Source organism: Malania oleifera, chromosome 12, assembly GCF_029873635.1.
Source record: "Malania oleifera isolate guangnan ecotype guangnan chromosome 12, ASM2987363v1, whole genome shotgun sequence".
Lineage (NCBI taxonomy): Eukaryota > Viridiplantae > Streptophyta > Magnoliopsida > Santalales > Ximeniaceae > Malania > Malania oleifera.
The window spans coordinates 83,325,455-83,346,594 of NC_080428.1; the positions used below are offsets into that span (position 1 = coordinate 83,325,455).

Sequence of the window (21,140 nt, forward strand, 5' to 3'; positions counted from 1 at the left end):
TCCACCTGGACCCATGGATACCAGGAATACATCAGAACATACAGCAGAAGCCTACGCAGCAGAAAGTATAAAATCATATACATCTCATCATAATGTGCAATACAATATACCAGAGTACTACAATCACTATCTCTTCATATATACATTCCAAAAATGGAATCTAGGGACAGTTCCCACAAAAACATACTATCCCTACCAAAAGCTAACCCTTCAAAAGGGCAGATAATCCACACTATGTCAGCGGGGCTTTTCCCGCTCTCTTATCTAGGGCTCCTGAAAAGTTTATGAAATTTAGGGGTGAGACACCTCTCAGTAAGGGAAATAAACTAATACTAGTGTGTGGCAACATGAGTATACCGTGTTCTACATATACCATACATATCATATCCAGTACTGTTTATCAAATCTGAGAAAACATAAGTACATCAAAACATGGCAGAACATACTGCATTTTCATAAACATTTCTCATCTCATATAATAATAATAATATCATAAAACAATCCTGGTAGGTTAGTTGGTTGTTGTCATGTATTACCCCCACATGACTGGGTTGTGTGGCCCTAAGGCAGGACCTGACAATGGTTGGCTGACCATTGCCAAGTCAATAGTCTAGTCTGTAGGTTTGATTGGTCTACCCAGACTGGTCCATACACTAGGGGCGATAACAGCACACTTCTTGAAAATAACCACATCGACCATCCAATCTCACACCACTCCATGCGACGTTAACATAGATATCATGATCACGAAGACCATGGACACAAAGCAACGATATCGTGCAAGTGCTAGTCTAAACTAAGCCAACCAGGTTCTAATATCATATACATATACTAAAATCGCGATACATAGATATCTCATATTATTCATTTTCACATCGATCATATCATTTACATATATATACGTGTACCATGAAAATCATCAGCCTGTACGCCGTATTACACATTTTAACATAGCTCAGCTCGTACACCGGAAAATCACATAGCACAGCCTGTACGCTGGCAAACCAAATAGCACGGCTCGTACGTCGGCAAATCACATAGCACAGCCCGTACGCTGGCAAACCACATAGCACGGCTCGTACGCCAGCAAATCACATAGCACAGCCTGTACGCTGGCAAATCACATAGCACGACCCGTATGCCGGCAAATCACATCCACATATATATATATATATAAACATCTCGGCCCGTACGCCAGTTTTCCATCATAAAAATCCATATCAACCACATTCCTAGAAAACAGCATTTCACAATATTTTTACTCATGCCACACAGTAGATTTTCCACATATTCAACATACGATCATTTTCATAGTATTTTGCAAATATAAGACATATATATATATATAAGCATTTTCCAAAACAGTACTAGCTTAGTTTATCCCCTTACCTGGTTCCTGAACAGCCCCTAATAAAACTATCCTGCACCCGCAGGGTTCCTAACTCAACACCCTGAATGTAATAACCCAAGAAAAAAAAAATGAATAATAATAATAATAGTTAGTATTGAAAAAGAAAGTGTTTCTCTGTTAGGATCCTTGATTCCATGTTTGATGCCTAAGAAAGACCTTGTCTAAGCGAGTGCTCAGTGACCATTGCGACTCAGTCGCTCCCTGGAGGTTGGCCTGGTCAAAATGAAATTTCATAGGATAAAACAGGGTAGACACTGTTTATATACGTAAATAAGTACATAAAATAATGTTTTGACTGATATAATTTATAAAAATATATGATAAAATAATAATAATATAGGTATCCTATGCAGGGCCCACAAGACTGTGTGGGGCCCACATAAGTCCCGAAGCCGTATGGAGGTTTACACGAGTCTCAAAGCTATTTAGGATGCATAAAATCGTATAAGAATTATTCGAGTTACGTAGGATCCATTCGGGTCTTGAAGTTGTGTGGGGCCTACAAGACCATGTGGGGCCCACATGAGTTTTCAAATTTTAAATTTAATTCTTGTTCAAAAATAAATAATAAAATAAATAAATACTAAAAGTAGTTTAAAATTAATAACAATGATAATAATGATTAGAAAAAAAATAATAAAATAATTAAATAATTAATTAAGTAATTGATTAATTAATTAGGTAAGTAATTAATTAAAAAATTATTTAGTGGGAATGGTGGCAAGCACTCCCACATGGCCTCCATCCCTATCCCATACTCAACCCATACCTTGCCCATTCTTTAATTTTTAAAAATTATAATTTCACCCATCTCCCCACACTTTTATAAATTTCATTTCTTCCCTAAAATTTTCCTATAAATAGGGAGCTCTCAACCTTCATTTTTCACAACAATTTTCCAAGAAAGAGAAGAATTAGTGAGTGAAAGAAATTGTGGTGGAGAGAGAATTTTTGAGTAAATTTTCAATCACCCACTCTTTCCGATCTCATTTCTTAGAGATAATTACAGTGTTCGTAAGGAAGGAGGTAAGTAAATTTTGATTATGTTAGTTTTTTTTTTTTTTTTTAAATTCATACCCGAGTTTATTTTGTACGTAAATTTTAATTATGTTACTTAGTTTCACAAAATTTCCATGAGTTTATTTTTAAGCATATTTAATTATACTAGTTCTATCTTTAATATACTTGCATCTATTTTTGAGTTAAGAAATGTTCTAATCCCCTCGGGTAAATTTTCAACATTTATTTCTATTCAAAAATAAAATTATATATATATTTAACACAAAAATTGTGTGGCATGAGTTTATTTTTACGTTACATTTTTTTTATGAAAATATGAGTAAAGATGAGATTTTCACAATATTATTTTAAATTGCATAAATTATAATAAGATGATTTTAAAACCCCTTATGGCAAGGAAAGTTCAAAGTTACAGATGCTCGGTACCGCTGCTTAAAGTTTATACGGATCAGAGTGCACCCACACTGTTTACAGAGTGGTTATTTATGTTAGTGGATTTCTCCTGAGTGCACACCTGGTTCTGGACTAGAACTTAATAAGGAAAATCTCACTTAAAGTTTACGTACGTTGATTTAGTTTGGTGGGCCAGCCAACTAAGTCCAGTCTTCGGATCGCACAACCTAGTCATGGGGGTAAACATGACTTACGGCAAACAGACCTAAGGGTGGTTTTTATAATATATGTTTATACATATTTAATTATGTGTACATAGTTACTGATGATTTGAAGGAAAAGTGTAAGTTTACGTGAAAAGAATCATTCTGGTGCTTAAATGACGATCTAAGGAAAACGTATAAGGAAAAGTATATGTATGTTTATCATAAAATATTTTTACAGTTTTAAAGTTAAAAGTTTAATTTAGCAGTTATAGTATATGATTATAAAAAATTTACTGTTGAAATTGATGACAAAAGTTTTAAGCAGAAATTTTTAAATTTATATTTATTCTAAAAGCAGTATTGAAGTTATAGTATTAAATATTGTTTTACGAAATTCTTTAAAAGCTCATTTTGGCCACACACTAATAATAATTTTATTTACTTATTGAGCGTCGTTTCACCCCAATCGTATTTTATTTCAGATAACTCTGAAGGATATGTCGGAAATCAAGCTTAGCAAGCATGCGGGTGGGGATTAGAAAAAATAAAGATTGATTAGAAATATTAGTATGGTTTTAGATATTTATGTTTGTGTAATTTTTTTTCTTTTGAAATAAATGATTGTAATATGGATGATTAGCGCTCTGGTTTAATAAAAATTGAGTTTATTTGCTTCCGCTGTAAATTAGTAGTAAAAAGTTAATATCGCAGGCCATTCGAGGTTGGGGTTTTACACTGAAAATGAAAAATCCAAGAATTAAAGTTCAGTATTTCTAAGCGTACAACATTTTCTTCAACTATCAAAAATCCAAATATTGAGTAGAAAGTTTTTACCCAAAAACATTTAAGTTTAACACCTGAGGGGTTCCCTGACCAATACTCTGAAACTGAAAACCCCCAGTATTAAAATTCAGTATTTTCATGCGCACAACATTTCTTATAACTAATGCAAGACCAAATATGGCTTAAAAAGCCTTACCTCAACTCTGGGATGATTTCCAACTAACTTTCTCCCACTATCCGCTCCAGCAGATTTGGAGAGAACTCCGCCAGGAGCGTCGTGGTGACTTCGGATTATCGATCCGACGTATATCTAACCCAAAAATGATGAGAGAGAGAGAGAGAGAGAGAGAGCCGAAGGGGAGAGAGAGAAGAGAGTGATGGCTTCTTTCATAAGATAAAAATTCAGATTTTTGTATATATATATATAAAACAAGGGAGTTCGTTGACGAGCCCGTTCTTCGTCGACGAGTCCTTCACAAATTTCATCGACGAGATCCTGTATTTGTCAACGAAATTCAAGCTACCTCAGAACCCCTCTCGGTATTTTCTCGTCAACGAGGCCCTGTGTTCGTCGACGAAATTCTTAAAGCCTTTGTCAACGAAACCCTGTGTTCCTCGACGAAGCTTGGCAGGTTCCTTCTGTTTATTTTTCCCATTCCCCTTTCTTTGTTATTTAAGTTTCATTTAAAAATCTGGATTGGTTTGAGAAAATGATAAATAAAGACAAGTCAAGTATTTTTTTGTTAAAGAGAATTGCTTATGCTCGGAAGCGATCCTTGTTAAGGATGGCTGACTTTGCGGAAGGAGAGTTCCCTGCTACATGCTTGGGTGTTCCTTTGGTATTGGGTTGTCTTACAGCTCGTATTTTAGAGCCTCTAGTTGCTAAATTGAGGAAAAAGATAACGGGATGGAAATTTAAGTTTTTTTCTCAAGGGGGCACTTAGTTTTAATTAAGCATGTATTATCATCAATAACGATTCATCAATTGGCGGTAATTGACATTCCTAATATTGTCTTCACAAAGTTAAATTCTATGTTATCAAATTTTTTTTGGAGTGGGGTAAATGATAAAAGAAAAAGGAAATGGTGTTCGCGGCCTAATATATGTAAGCTTGTTTGTGAGGGCGGTTTGGGTATTAGAGATTTTGAGGAAGTGAAAAAATCATTGCACATGAAGTTTGTGTGGAGATTGTTAACTATGGATAATTTGTGGACTCAATTCTTTAAAGCCAAGTATTTGAATAATAGACACCACTTGAGAGAAATAAAGCCAGATAAATGAACTATATTTTAAAGTTCGATTGTTCGTGTGATACCTGAAGTATTAGAGCATGTTCGTGTTCAAATTAAAGAAAGGTCGGCCTCCTTCAGGTTTGATCTATGGTTAGCCTCCGGTCTCCTTTGTGCTAAGGTTCAAGAAATCATAAACCATAAGCTATGAACACGAGTTTGTTGGGACAGAGATGGTTGGAATGTTGATTTATTAGTGGATTTGTTGGGTGAAGAACAAGCTTAGGAAGTAATGAACTCTGCTATTTCTTGCAAGGAGGGTCCAGATACAGTGATTTGGGAACTTTCAACAAATGAGAAATTTACCACGACAAGTGTTTGAGAAATTATAAGGGAGCGTAAAGAGGAATTCTTAGTTTCAAAATGGATCCGACATCCTATGTTGCCAAAATAGGTGTCAATTTGTATGTGGAAGTCTTGGTTCGCTTGTCTTCTGGTTGATACCCGTATTCAAGAAGTAGGTGTTTAGATGACCTCTCGGTGTGGTTGTTGTTCAAATGCCAAGATTGAATCTCTAGACCATGTGTTTTGCACAAGATCTTTTGCTCAGGAGGTATGGAAACAAGCAGCAGTGGCGTTGGGTATTAGTTGTATGACAATGAATACATGGAAAGCCATAGTTTATTTCTAGTTTAGTTGTGCAAAACGGGTCTTACAGTTATGCATTTTGGTAGGTCTCATACCTAGTCTCATCAATTGGAGACTTTGGACTCGTTGATGTAGAGCTAGGATAGAATCAATTCATGATTTGATGAGAACTATGTGACTTGATATTAAATATTGGCTGAGATCCATTTCGAACAAGTTAACTAAATGTGCACCTGCTTCTTGCACGGATATTGTTGTCATTCGTGCTTTGGATATTCACGTAGAAAATGTGAGGGTTCGTCTTCCTCGTGTAGTCAGATGGTGTAAACCTGGAATATGTTGGGTTAAGTTGAATGTGGATGGAAGCTGTAAAGGTAACCCAGGTAATTGTGGTGGTGGAGGTGTGATAAGAGACGAAAGAGGATTATTTAAAGTAGGTTTTTTCTCATTAGTGGATTATGGAACCAATAATATGACTGAATTGAAAGCGCTTATTATAGGGATTAATCTATGCAAAGATCTTGGATTTGATCAAGTGGAGATTGCCTGTGAGTCCGCCTTGTTGGTTCAGTGGATTAATTCTGGGAAATGTTCGGCTTGGAACTTATGGGAATTGTGGGAAGAGCTTGTGTTAGCATTGAGAAGCATACATTACAAAGTGGAACATGTCTGTAGGGATGCAAATCAAAGTGCGGATTTTTTTGCCAAGCAGGGTGAATCTGGTATATTTCGATAATATAATTGTCAGGATGAGCTTCCATAGCAAGTTAGGGGAATGATTCGATTGGATTGGTTGGGATTTCCTTCCTTGAACTCGTGATGTTTTGTGCTGGTGTTTGTGAAGGTTGTAGTGGTTGGTTTATTCCTTGAGATCTTCCAGAATTTTGTTTGTTTTCCACTTATAGTTGTTTAGTTATTATTTATTTGTTTGGTTGTTGGTCATTGGTTTATTGGTTTTGAATAAGTTGGTTAAGTCTGTTTTAGATTCTTGGGGTTTGATTTTGTTTTCCTCAAGTCTCAAGGTTGGAACCACCACGGTATTCCTCCGTCATAAGTGAAAGGTTTTCTAATAAAGATAGGAGGTGCCGCTATCTTTTTCCAAAAAAAAAAAAAAGTATTTCTACTTGACAAAAAATAAAAAGTCGTATAGCAAAAATTTTTTAGGGGCTATATGGATCAAAGATTTTTGTTAGGAAAATGAAAGGAAAGGAAATAAGAAGGAAACTCATTTTCTAATATATTTTCCCTCTATACCAAATACTACTAAAAGTGAAAATTTATTTTAAAATAATTAAAAATTAAGAAAAAATAAATATAAATAATTTATAAAATCATATTTTTATTCATTGATTTGGTATATTTTTTGTTTTTATTTTTACTTTCTTTGATAATTAAACATGAAAAAGATAAATTCTTTCTTATTTTCCTTAAAATTTTTAAATTTTCAAACAAGGCCCAAGTGTGACGAGAATATTTTAGGTGATCCTAGACTACCAACATAGCAAGTCTAGTGTTGCCGTGTTGGTCTTCACCAATTCAGGACCTGTCGTTTGGATAATTGGATTCTCACTCTGATTGAATTCGTATTTGTTTGCTTTCATGACTAATTAAAGAATAAACTTACTTGTCCGGCTAAAATTTTCTTCTTGGGTCTCATTTTGATTTTGGAAAACCCTGGGCCCCCATTTGGATCTGAGACTTTGTTTGAGAAAAAAAAAAAGAAAATAAGAAAAAATGTATTTTCCTTTAAGTTTTCTCTATATATCAAGTAACAATAAAAATAAAATTTGTTTTGATATAATTAGAAATAAAGAAAACTAAAATATTGATTACATATAAAATTAAAATTTTATTCATTGATTTGTTAGATATTTTATTTTCCGTTCTTACTTTCCTCCATACTCAAACATATATATATATATATATATATATTCATATTTTTCAAGTTCTAAACAAGTCCTTAGTAAAAAAAAGAAAAATACAAGAGAATATGCTTTTTTATATTTGATTATCAAGGTTTTAAAGAACATTATTAAAATATATTTTTTAGTAATATTTGATATAGAAGAAAAATATATTGAAAATAAATTTTTTTAATTAAATTCCTAAACCCAAATGAAACCTAGGTGTTATAAGATGCATGTATTGAATACCACCATTTACTTGGTGGATCTCGTGTTTATTCACTATTTAGATAATATTCAGGAGCATAGATTTTGCCCGTTTGGACTTTAATTTATGTGAATTTAAATTTAGTTTAATTCAATTTTGTACTATATATTCTCCAAATCCACACAAATTGAAATTCAATATCTGGTTTATATGTTCCCAAATGTAAGGTTAGTCATAGATATGATAAATTTATGAGGGATTGTATCTTCGGATAGACATGAGAGATAAGACCCATGACGGATCTACATAAATGGAATCTACATATTTTTTATGTTTTCTTGGGAGATTATTGTTTAATTTATCCTTGTGTCTTTCTAAGAAACTGTCACAAAACGAAATATATTCTCCAAAAAGCTTAACAAATTGTTGTAATGATAAGATGTATTATATAAGTAATGTTTGTTAAATTATAAATTTATTTAAAAGTTTAAACTATTAGGTTACTATCAATAATGTATATTAAGTCTTTAGCACTACTTGCACATGCAATAAATAATAATTATTAGATTTTTAATTTAGATAAGAATTTAAATTATTAAATTACCGACTAATAATGTATATCAAGACTTAACAGTTACTCTAGGTGAAAAATGAATACATGATAGTTATATGGAATATGCAAATTTTTAAAAACCAAATAATAAAAAAAGGCAACGAGGTTAGAACTAAGATCTTCTAATAACTTTTAGATTAACTAAAACCATTAGGCTGTATGAGCGAAATATGTGTGTGTGTGTGTGTGTATGCGCGTGCGTGCGCGCGTGTGCGCGTGCTGCACACACCTAAAAATTTCTCCTACCACGTCACCTGTACAGCTCAGCCAGAGTGGGCCGAATCATAGAATTGGTTGGAAGCGAGGGCGGAGCTGAACGAGCACTTGAAATTCAATTTTCAAATTTCAAAGGGATTCTCTCCACGAGGCTTCAAATTCCGAACATGCAATTAAAAGGGCAAGTGCTCAGAAGGGGTTGGTACGGAAGCCCTTCCACTTGTAGAATTTAGAGATTTCCCCTAAAGAGTCAAGATTATATTTGAAAATGCCCTTATCCTATCTTCAAAGTTCAAATTAGTCCCTCTCCTTCATTGCAAGAGACATCACATAAGGAATTGATACCATATTTAAAATTGCAATCTTGGTGTGACATTTTTTATATTTTAATATTTGAAAAAAATGTTACTTAAAAAAATTTCATTTATTTCAATTTATTTGAATATTTCTTGAGATTTAAAACATTTTATTGGCGCTCACCAAAATTTTAAAAATGTCGTAAATTTTTTATAAAATTTGATAAGATACCTAAACCATTTTTCAAAAGAATTTCTTTTTTTTTTTAATACAAAATACAAAGAAACATTTGTATCTTTTTGAAAAATATTAGGAAAGGTCATTGAAAATTTTAAAATCTTAGGGTCTCCTTGAGATTTTTGAAATTTCTAAAAAAGTTCTTATCTCTTTGCCAAATCCCAAAAAAGGTTAGTATCTTTTGCACTAACTATGAATATGTAAATATTTTTAGACAAATATGTATTAGATCAATTAGAAGCCTCTTGTTTATTTTTTATTTTTTTTTATGGATGAAAAAAGCAAATCAAGAAAATTAAAAATATAACTTTACCAAATTTTTATCACAAAATATTTCACAAAATAGTGAAATATTGAAGGCGAAGCTTATGAAGGGACTATTAATTTACACAAACAAGATTTGACTGGAAAATATGAATTAAAGTCCGATGCACGGGCTTAATTGATCAAGATTTTCATATAATGGGTCAATCAGGAAATGTCATATCAGCAGGGGCTATTGTTTAAAATTCTCAACTTGTGGATCATTTGCTCATTTTTTGTTCAAAAAGATAAAGACTAACACAAAAATTTCTGTTCTTACTCTTTTCCCTCTCTTATCGGGGCCGTTATAGCTGTTGGGGGCGTCAATTTTATCAAATTACTCGTCTAAATGACGTCGTCTTGACTTGCCTTTCCATAATTGATCACTCGCTGTAATTTTGACCAAAACAAAAATCCCACTCGCTGCGAATATGAAACAAACTAAAATCGCTTAGTTTCACTCACACATGTCAGTTTTTCATCGCTCAATCCACGCGCTCGATTCTTCTGGCGAGTACAGATGACAATATAATCGCCCACGGAGATGGAGCCACACGGAGACTCCTTGGTAAGAAGGGAGTCATAAGCGCAGGAAAATTGCGATTTCATTTGTCCGGAAAACATTTCTTATTCGATTTATTATCGCTCTTCGGACAAAAAAATATAATTTTTTTTTCGATTACTCTCTGTGTTTCCCTCTCTTTTCAATCTTTGGAGGGAAAAACTCATCCACAGTGTTATTAATCACGGCACTGGTAAAAATTCTAGGGTTTCTGTTTTCTCCGATTGCAGCTCGACTGTCTGGGCTCGTGAACTGTTTCTTTTGTATTTTCGATCTCAGCTGCCGCTGCTGCAACTTCGGCGTTTTGGGATCTGCGCTTGTTCCATCTGTCTCGGGTACAGGATTTTGAAGTTTACTTTCTTTTTCCTCATGGTTATGTGCTCTTGTTGTTGTTATTGGTGCTGATGTTGTTCTTTATCGACTGTTTTTGTCTTTTGATTTGTCATTTTTATGCTTTTAGGGTTTGTGTAATGTGGGGTTTAGGGTTTAAGCTTTGGCTGTCTTGTTGTTGATCATGCTCGTTCACGTGGATTAACGGTTGCGAGGGCATAAAAATGTTGAAATGTTCATACAAATGGGATTCTTTTGTTTTTTTTTTGTTTTTTTGGTTGACTTGTTTGTTTGTGTGCGTAATGTTGAAATATCTCTCGGCCTGTTTATTTGGAGTAATTTATTGATGATGCTGAGCTGAATTTAATTTTGTTATTATGTTGAAAGCTTGATTGTTTTTAATTATATTTTGTGTATTGGTTTTCTTGATTCTCCCCTGACATTGGCTGGAGTTTGGTGGGGTTCATTGGGATGCTTTGAGCATTTTTTTGAATTAAGTTTTTTTTAAACCCTAGAATGATAGCATGTGTTGTGATTCCTATGCCTGTGTAAGAATAATCTGAAAAGTTGAACTGCTTCGCTTGTGTTTCAAATTTCAATTTCAAATGGCAAATGGAAAACCTCACATGTGCACTTTAATTTGAGTTCAGGATGATGAGAGCATCAATCCCTAACATTTTATGTGTGGAACAGGAGCTCACTTTAGTAATTAAAAAATTGATGGGAGATTTAACATCTGAGGACAGGAAAATTGCATGGTGGGTGAGAAATGTAAGATACAGAGGTTTTGCATGCCTCTGTTGAGTGGAAAGGGATTGGATGGAAGTATCGAACAGCCTCATTTCTTAATGGAAAAAGGAAGTCTAAATCCGAATAAGTTGATGGCTTTCACAATCAAATATTACAATGGCATTTGGCAGCCTCTCCTAAAAGATAGCGAAGCATTCGTTTATGGCTTAATGATCACATACATTGAATTTTATAACATTGACCATGAATCCATAAGTTGATCAGATTTGGTGATCACCCACTATTTATCTTTTTTATGGTTCCTCTTCACCCCTTGTTCATATGATTTGAGTGTCAGTTTCAAAAAGAAAAAAGAAAAAATAAAAAAAAGGTACAACAGAGACTACCTAGCCAGGAAAACAGTTTATGGCCAATTTTAATGGTATGCCACCGTGCAATGATCTGGATCCCACGTGTGCAATATGCAAGCAAAAGAATAACCAAAGATTTGCAGCTGAAATGAATGACATTATCGACTTCCTTTCATATTTGTGGTACTTATCACGTGTTTGGACTTTGGTGCAGAGCTGCTGCCTTGCCTTGGAAATATTTTGTGACTGATGAGTTGTTTATATTTTGCACTCTATTCAGAGCTTATTAATGATCCAATAGGTCATATACATTTGCATATATTTAAGATAAGGGTTTCTATTCAGATCCTGAGAGTCACAGGGATTATGTTGTTTATGTTCCGAAGTTGCGGACCATTCTCTATTGGAAAATTACAATTCTAAGACACAAATAAGAAAGACAGTCACTGGCACTGTTTGATTTGTTTAATTATTATTCTTAGCTCAACTGTTGTTCTTTGATTGAATTTTATATATTTTTGTAACTGAACAGGAAGGACATTTTGTTTCTGATTCTTTTTACCAATCTGCCGAAGTGAACTGGATAATAACAGCATTTTCAACATCAAGATATTCTTCTCGATTTGGATATGCAAACCAAGAAAAGAGTTTCTGGAAGAAATTCTTCTAGAGACCATGCCAGTCCCAGGGTATCAAGATCTCAGAGAAAAGTATCGGAAATTGTGCAAGTTGCAGAAAAGAAAGTTGCAGATATAATTACATCTTCTGCTAGAAAACAGAAATCAGGTGGGTTGGTTCTTTTTCTGCAGGTTGATGTTATGAAAGTGCGCTTCTTTGGTTCATTTTATTCGTATAGGATGCTGGTGGTATGTGTGTGTGTGTGTGAGAGAGAGAGAGAGAGACCTTGGTAAGTTGTTTAAGAGAATATTTTCTCTCACATCACTACAAAAAAGACCAGTGGTTACACAATTCAAACGAGGTGCCTTTTTAACACTGGCATTGTAGCAAGGAACTGGTCAGTGTGCACATTTGCATGTTTTAATAACCAGTATCATGTGTTTGGCGTGTCAATGCAAACTTAAAGTTTCAATACCTATCATTCATTGTTTGATGTTAAGCTTGTAAAACTGCATCATCATTGGCAAAAATATCTGCTTGCACGAAGGATGTAACATTTTGAATATTAAAGAAAGTTTTTAAATCTGTTTTACCTTTTGTGTTAGATAAGATAGTACAATGTTGGGTTTTGAGCTTTATATTACTATTTTTCTTGGGATAGAAAAATCCAAATAAGGGGGAAGATATGAAAAATCAAGATTATTAAATAATGCAAAACGAAAGGATTCTAGCAACTTTTAAATCTGGCTTTCAAACATAAACCCTAAAAAATCAGCTAAAGAAGAATGCAAACTTAAAGTTTCAATTTCTATCATTCGTAGTTTGATGTTAAGCTTGCAAAACTGCATTATCATTGGCAAAAATATCTGCTTGCACAGAGGATGTAACATTTTGAATATTAAAGTAAGTTAAATCTGTTTTCCTTTTTGTGTTAGATAAGATAGTACAATGTTGGGTTTTGAAAAGTTTTTAAATCTGTATTCCCTTTTGTGTTAGATAAGATAGTACAATGTTGGGTTTTGAAAAGTTTTTAAATCTGTATTCCTTTTTGTGTTAGATAAGATAGTACAATGTTGGGTTTTGAGCTTTTTATTAATATTTTTCTTGGGATAGAAAAATCCAAACAAGGGGGAAGATATGAAAAATCAAGATTATTAAATAAAGCGAAAAGAAAGGACTCTAGCAACTTTTAAATCTGGCTTTCAAACAAAAAACCTAAAAAATCAGCTAAAGAAGTTAAAAAAAAGTTTAAACTTCAATGCACATAAATGCTGTGCACATGTAGTTTAGATGCACCAGTATCGTTTATTCTGCTATATGCTTAAGAAAAGATATGTTAGTGGTCACTGAAAAATGTATATTTATATTTTGTGCCGCATTCATTGTGTATATTTCACACTTACAGTCACAATTGCACTAATATATACCAACACAATATATTCTGTTCAACTGTAGTAATTATATATTTTACTTTGTCACACTTTATTTTGATGCAATTTGCTTAGAAGATCATATTGTAACTGTGCCTGTTTGTTCACATGACTTTCTGTTCATAGTGATAATGCATCATTTTGTTCATCTGTTGTGTATCATATTTTCCTGATCATGCCTTTGAATAAGTTTAACCATGACATTCACACTTGAACTCTTCTTTCTGTAGTTAAAAAGCTTTTGTAAGTGCTACATTGAATTTTTTGTTCGTGATTTTGGATTTTGATAATACATTAATTGATTCCTTTTATTACATGTAAACTTACATGGTCTACTGATTGCAACTTCTAGCTGGCACCTTTCCGAAGAAAATTGAGGATCCAATTGCTGCAACCAATTTGAATGCTAGATGCGGCTTGCAGCAGGACAAGATTTCTCATGCTTGTTTGGGGTATGATGCATATAATGGTGCTTCCTTGGACTGCAAGGTAATTATTTACACTACCTCCACAATGCACATGCACACGTCTTAATGTTGTATTATTGCTTTATTTTTGGCTTTGTAATTTATGTTTCACATTTTGACATGCATATTGTTTTTTATGTTGCCTTTGCCTTTAATGGTCAAGTATTAAACTAAATCTCAAGGCTAATTATTCATTCAATGATTTCAATTCTTAAACGTGCCTTGATAAATGAATTTAAATGTAGGTTATTTTTGGAAGTTTTGTAGTTGTACGACAAATCATGCAAAGTAATATAAATTTTTTAAGCAACCAAGAAAATAGTATCTCTCTGTAAAATGAGTATAATGGAGATGATGGCTGGGGGGGGTGGGGGTGGAAGAGAAATACACACTCAATTCAAATTCATTAATTTCAAGATTGTTAAATCTATTAATCATGACTATATATAGGAAATAGGATTACAAAATTTGTGACTGAACCATTATGAGTAATTAAAATACTATTTAAAAATTAACAGGCTTAGCTCGAGTATTCTGCTTCTTTGAATTAGGCCTCCAAATAGGCTCAAGCCTCTCCAACCAGATAGTTTTCTTTTTTCCTACATCAATGCTCCTCGAGGAAAAAAATCAGCTTCAAATTTTGAAGTGCAAAAGTATTAAATGACATATGCAACAAGTGATGAACTACGACTGAAACCAGATGCCTGCTGAGGCCACAAAATGTGTCCCTGTGGCAATGAGTGAGCTTACTGTGTTGGTGGCAACAGGAGCATTAAATAGTTGCCATCTGTCCTACATCAGAGGATCATGGAAAAAGTATTTGAGATGTTCGAGTGGTAAATATGAGAAAGATTTGAACTTAAAAAAAAAAAGAAGCCAATATGTGGTATTGGAGATGGTGTTGGCTAGTCTTATGTCTGAGAGTTGGTTTAGATGGTTTGGTTGTGTGACTCATGCTATGAAGAGCAATTGTTGCATCAGTAAGGAAATGATATGGTTAAGATTGTAGGTGTTCTCTTTGTTTATTACTCAATGATCAAAATCTTGTGTGCATAATACATTTTTTGGGTCATTCCTCATCTCCCGAATTTGATCATGAAATTGGTCGTCATTGTTTTTCTGCCTCTGAATCATGAGAGTGCGCTCTATAAATGTTAGAAATTCGGAAAATGTGATTGGAAAAATTCTATGTTCGAACATGAAGATTTTCTTGCAAATGTGATTTGCCCTTATTGCAGAGTTGTAGCAAGGAAACTGCCAATCGCGAATTGGAAACTATATTTTCTCCCGCCTTCCTTAAATCAAGAAGTGTTGGAGGGGAAATTGTAAATGGAGGTAGATATTAAATTGAAACATAATTTGTCCTCATTACTTTTGCCACCTCCATTATTTTCTGGAACTTATATCTTCATTATCCTTTTTTTTCCCCTACCTTGTCAGTTGATTTCAGCAAATTTTTCCATGGTGGAGACCACAAGTTCCATCAGGATTGTGAGCCAGGGCACTCAGAGGTCAATGAAAAAAAAAATTCTGAGTCTATTAATTCAGAGGTTCTTAATGAGGAAAAAAATTCTTCAATAAAAGCATCATGTCCTGGTAATATGGAAGTGGATATAGATATATCATCCAAAACTTCAAGTGCCAATTGTGCTGGTCAATTGCTTTCATCGTATACAAATGCTCAGAACTTCCCATGTGATGTGGATTTTGGTGCCGACCTTCCATCTGGAGTTTCAGCTATATACCTTGCAATGAAAAACTCAAAGCTGGAATGCATTGATGAGCACGATCAAGATCCTATGTCAACCAATGTCCATGTAGATGAGGAAGATTTTGAGGAATTTGATGATTTCGATCCATATTTATTCATAAAGAATTTACCAGACTTGTCATCGGTAGTCCCAACATTCCGGCGCATGCTGTTACCCAAACAAACACGCAGTTGCCCTCCAATTTCTCTTGTTTTGGATTTGGATGGTAAGAACATTAATGGTATTTTTCTGTGAACTGCTGTTGTATTGAAAAAAAAAAAACTGCTGAGCATTGGTTTGCTTCCATTTGTTTTTTAATGCAACTTGTATGCATATATAAAATAATTAGAGGACAATGATCAGATATTCTGTGATGTTCTTGTGTGTACGTGTTTTAGATGACGAGTCAAGAAAACTATGGTCATGCGTGCACATGTTGGTTCACAGACACATTGATGCTTTATTGTTTTATTTACATAATAAACATAATTGTGATAGCACGTTTACAGTCGGCGTATTTGTGGGAAGTTGATGACTAAAGTGGAAGCGTCTGCTTTTATTTTTCCACATTCAGAGATTTGATCAGTTAAGAATTAAACCGACACCTCAATTCACATTTTCTTTTTTCATAAGAGATGCTGATAAATTATTATCATTTATCGCATCTGTTTTTACTGTATGCATGTTTCGTATTGAGTTCCCACATTCACCTAGAGGCTAGTTGTATATGGTGAGTGAATTTTTTTTTATTAGGCAGAGACCTGTATATGCTGAGTGTGAAGTTTTTGATTTTGCAGAGACCTTAGTGCACTCTAGTCTTGAACCTTGTGATGATGCAGACTTCACATTTCCTGTGAACTTCAATCTTGTGGAGCAGACTGTCTATGTTCGATGTCGTCCTCACCTCAGAGATTTTATGGACAAAGTTGCAGGTCTTTTTGAGATTATTATATTTACAGCCAGTCAAAGCATTTATGCAGAGCAGCTTCTCAATGTGTTGGATCCTAAAAGAAAAGTATTTCGCCACCGTGTTTATCGTGAATCCTGTGTTTACGTGGAAGGGAATTACCTAAAAGACCTGTCTGTTCTTGGCCGTGATTTGGCACGTGTTGTCATAATCGATAACTCTCCACAGGTACTTCTGTTATTATTTTCATCTCCTTACAGAAATTTATAAATGTGATGTGGCTAATGTAACATTGCCTTATTAAAGAATCTATCCGCCTAAGTCTGAAGCTATTAGATGAGTCTCAGGAATGATGTTTATTATATCTAATATACCCTCATGTGAAAAACTTCTGCGCTTGGAAATTGGAGAACCCTTCCAACCTTCTGCTGAAAATTTTAATTTTAATTACAAGAATTGGTGGCACTGAAGATCGAACTTATTCTATAGGCTCAAATATCCTTTTTAAGAACCAATTCACTTAAAAACTTGAAGCTTGCTTTGGTTCCCACTTACATAAATGTAGTTGTAGGAAAGTGGGAACTTGTTCACCAAGGAAATTAAAAACTCGCAATACAAACAGTTAGCAGCAATGTCAAGATTAAGGCATGGATCAAATCTCTTGTGAATTGCACGGCTTTTGCAGTGTTTTTTTGGTGTAACAGAATATGAATTTTACATGGTTGCTTCCTAGGATACAAGCCTAACAATTTGCCACATACTATAATACTATATAGTATGTGTACTCACACAGGCCTGGCTTATAAGTGTTGAATAGTATAGCTAAATACTTGGCTTTTTATAGAACACTCAGAAGCACATGTTTTTCATGCAGAACGTATATTGCTTTTGCTGATGATCCAATAGTATGGAGGTAGAGGGTATTTATAGGTGCAATGCTGAACCAATGAATACATTTAGAGATAAACATGTGCAGTCGAAAATAATTAAATTTATTTGGTCTTTAAAAATAATTGAAAACATGCCATCAATAACTGTTATTAATTAGTGAAAAAGTGAAATTAAACATAAAAAGTGCTGGTTGCTGCAGTTAACAAGACTATTCATGGCCTTTTGGTTGTAGCAAATAGGGTACAAATATAAGGTGTCATTTTGTTTTTTGTTATTTTATTTTCATTTCTACCCTGATGAAACAGATTGTAATAACAGGTTTGTTTATGTTGTGTTTTCAATTTATGTTCTTGATTTTTTTGCTGTTTCTGAGAAAGCAAAAAATCATATTTTATGGTTTAAGTTGTTTTGATAGCTTGTTGGAGGGGTGGCAAAATTGGTTAACAGGCCAGGTTTGGGTCTTAAACGGGTTGAGGTTTAACGGGTTTGGGTTGACCCGTTTATTAATGGTGACTAATGGGTAAATCCAAATCTGCCCCGTTTAATAAACCGGTCACCCGTTTAAAATATAATTTATTTTTTAAAAAAAACTTCTTAAAACATTTCATATAAATGACAAATTTTTTTTTTAAAATGCACTTTGTTGGACCGTAGCATGGGGGAGGGGGTGAGGACTGAGGGCTGTGAGGCTTCTGCCAATCTTCCGAGCCGACTGCTGTCTGGGTAGAGCACCATAGCAGGGGGGAAGGCCCTGAGGCTGCCGTCTGGGTAGCACCGTAGCAGGTTCCTGAGTGCAGAGGCAGTGAGGGTGACTGGGCGAGGCTGAGAGTGAGACTGAGAGTGAGGGAAAATCGGGAGATGAGAGATCAGAACAGCAGGCAACAGCTAGCAGCAGCAGGAGAATCAGCAGGCAGCAACTAGCAGCAGCAGGAGATTCAGAGATGGCAGATGGGTACTGGGTAGGTTAGGGTGCTAGGGTAACAGGGTTTGATTGCACTATGAATATATAAAATAAGTTAAATTGACCCGACCTGAACCTCCTTAACCCGTTTAATAAATGGGTCGGGTCCAAGTTGACTTATTTATAAATAGGTCACCTTGTATTAAACCCAAATCTGATTTAAAAGAGCAGGTCACAGGTCACCCGTCGGGTTTTGACTCGTTTTGCCACCCTAATTAGTAGTTGTTGCCATAATACTTTATTATACAAAATTAAATTTTAAGAATGAATTCATAAAGATTTATTTTATACATACTTTTAATTAAAACACAAATAAAAACTAAAAAGAATGTGAATTTAAAATATTGTTAAAATAAAAAATCTATATTTTTAAAATTTAAAATAATAATTTAGTAAAATGATAATAATAATTTATATTTTTATTATGATATATTTTAATTTGTATTGTTTGGTATTTTTATAATTTAAATAATATTTTTAATTATTATTTAATTCAAGGATAGAAATGAACATTTTTGTTCAATCAAGGTTTTAATTATGTACTTGTTTTATAAATATTAATCAAATAGTTTTTAGTTTTAGTTAGTTTTTATTTTTTGATTTGCTTCATAGTTTTTGATATTGATACCTAACTGCTTCTAAACTCTCATATCTCCTTCCTTTGGTCCCCCTCAAGCATGGGGTGGGAGTCTCGTGTTGCTCTTACATGAGAGCCAATGCGAGTATCGAATCACTATCGATAAATAAACTCACATTTCTTTCTCTGGTAGAGCATACTCTAGAACTTGTAGAAGCAGATTTGGTTGTTGTCCTCATATATAATTGCAAGTATGGTTAAATCTGTATTGCATTGGTTAAGAAGAACAGCAGCTCAAATGGGGTTTGAACAGCAGAAATCTTGTGTGGTTATTTTAAAGAGTAATCAAATTTATTGGTGGTGGTTGATAATTTTCATAATTGAGCAGTTCCTTCCGCTTTGGCTGTGGTCATACATGGGCCTATTTGTTTAGAGTGGGACTAGACTCCCATGCACCCATTGTACTGGCACAAATAAAACTTTTGAATTACTGTTGACTTAAAATGACCAGTCTATTTTGATAGCATCAAGTCATTGAAGAGTTCAACATTAAGTTTAATCTTTTAAAGAACCATATCATGTTTATGAAGTGGTGATGAGCTTGTCTTTTGTGTTTGCTTGCCTATACATAGTTGTACAAAGAATAATCTCTCTCTCTCTCTCTCTCTCTCTCTCTCTCTCTTCAATCTCTCTGTTTTTCCCTTCTCTTTTATCAATTGAGATTGGTTATTTTATTCTCAGGCATTTGGGTTCCAAGTGGACAATGGAATACCTATTGAAAGCTGGTTTGATGACCGTTCTGATCAAGAATTGAAACTATTACTACCGTTTTTGGAGAGCTTGGTTGGAGTTGAAGATGTTCGACCACTCATAGCAAAGAAGTTCAACCTTCAGGAGAAAGTAGCTGCAGCTGTTCATCCTACTTCAAACTTGAAGAACGGGGATCCTCTTGAAAGAATCAAAAGATGAACACTTGAGTGCATATCTAGTTCTTCAGTTCATTGGAATGTCGGCTATGTTTTCCTTGTACCTTTAGGCCATTTACTTCGAGGAATAGCATTCCTCTGATTGATATTGAGCTTGCAATGTTTTAGTTGAGAATAGGGGGGGAAATGTATTTGGATTTTGATCATGATTTGAGTGGTCAGAAGCTTTCAGGGAGGGGAAAAAAAGACGGGGCATGGGAATGCATGTTGCTTAATTGGCAAATGAGCTTGTCTTGCGACTCAAGACTTACCAATGTCCTTGAGCTTGTATGTATTATTTGCTGGTAGATGGCGAAGATTTTCTGGCTGGAAAAAAAATTTTCGAGGATAAATAATTTAAAAATGTGTGATGTATCCAAGTTGAAACAATTAATAGGGTTTTCAGAGTGTTTTCTTCAAAAATTCGCTTTCATTGTACTCTTATAATTGTGCAGTGTTTTGCTTTGACTCTATGATTTGCTGTAAATCCATTCTAGAGGACTTTTCAGGTATGGTGTGGGTGGAATTTACCAAAATCATGAAAGAAAGAGAGATGGTTGCAGTTGGAAAACCCAGATGCACAAATGCCTGCTCATTTACTTGATGATATCTAGCACGTCTGATTCAACTGATTGATTTCAGGGTAATTTTTACTTGGTAATCCTGCTTTTAACTCTCCTTCAGAATCACTCACTCTCAACCACTGCTCCCTCGTTTGGTAAGGAAAGAAAGGAAGAAAAGGAAAGGAATAGTTGTTTGATGGCATTGGGTCGTGTCGTCGTGGTTTGTACAATGGAATAACGTTGGAATGGAATAAAATGAAAATTTGATAAGAGAAGAACATTCCTCCTATTTCTAACAATGGTATCAGAGCCATCTAGATTAAAAAATAAAGAGAAAAAAAGGAGAGTTTGAAGAAAAAAAGGAGAGTTTGAAACTTCAAGTGTGCAGCAGCAGCAACTCCATATATTGTCTTAGCAATTTAGTCATGGTGTAGAGACATGGAAAAATAAAATAATAAAATAAATGAGAAAAAGAAGTTTTTGGGTCGGTTAAGGAAAAAACTGGTGATTGTTTTTTGGAGAAGGAAAAAAATCGGCGACATTTTTGGC

At 34.3% G+C, this 21,140-nt stretch overlaps 1 protein-coding gene across 1 annotated transcript; it reads left to right on the forward strand.

Moving 5' to 3' along the window:
* Positions 1 to 9,932: 9,932 nt before the first annotated feature.
* Positions 9,933 to 20,451, forward strand: LOC131144750 (uncharacterized). The gene is made up of 7 exons (XM_058093596.1): positions 9,933 to 10,366; positions 11,994 to 12,247; positions 13,862 to 13,998; positions 15,215 to 15,311; positions 15,417 to 15,953; positions 16,525 to 16,862; positions 19,805 to 20,451. The coding sequence occupies exons 2-7, from the start codon at positions 12,091 to 12,093 to the stop codon at positions 20,030 to 20,032; spliced, it is 1,494 nt and encodes a 497-aa protein (XP_057949579.1). The 5' UTR covers positions 9,933 to 10,366; positions 11,994 to 12,090; the 3' UTR covers positions 20,033 to 20,451.
* Positions 20,452 to 21,140: the final 689 nt, after the last annotated feature.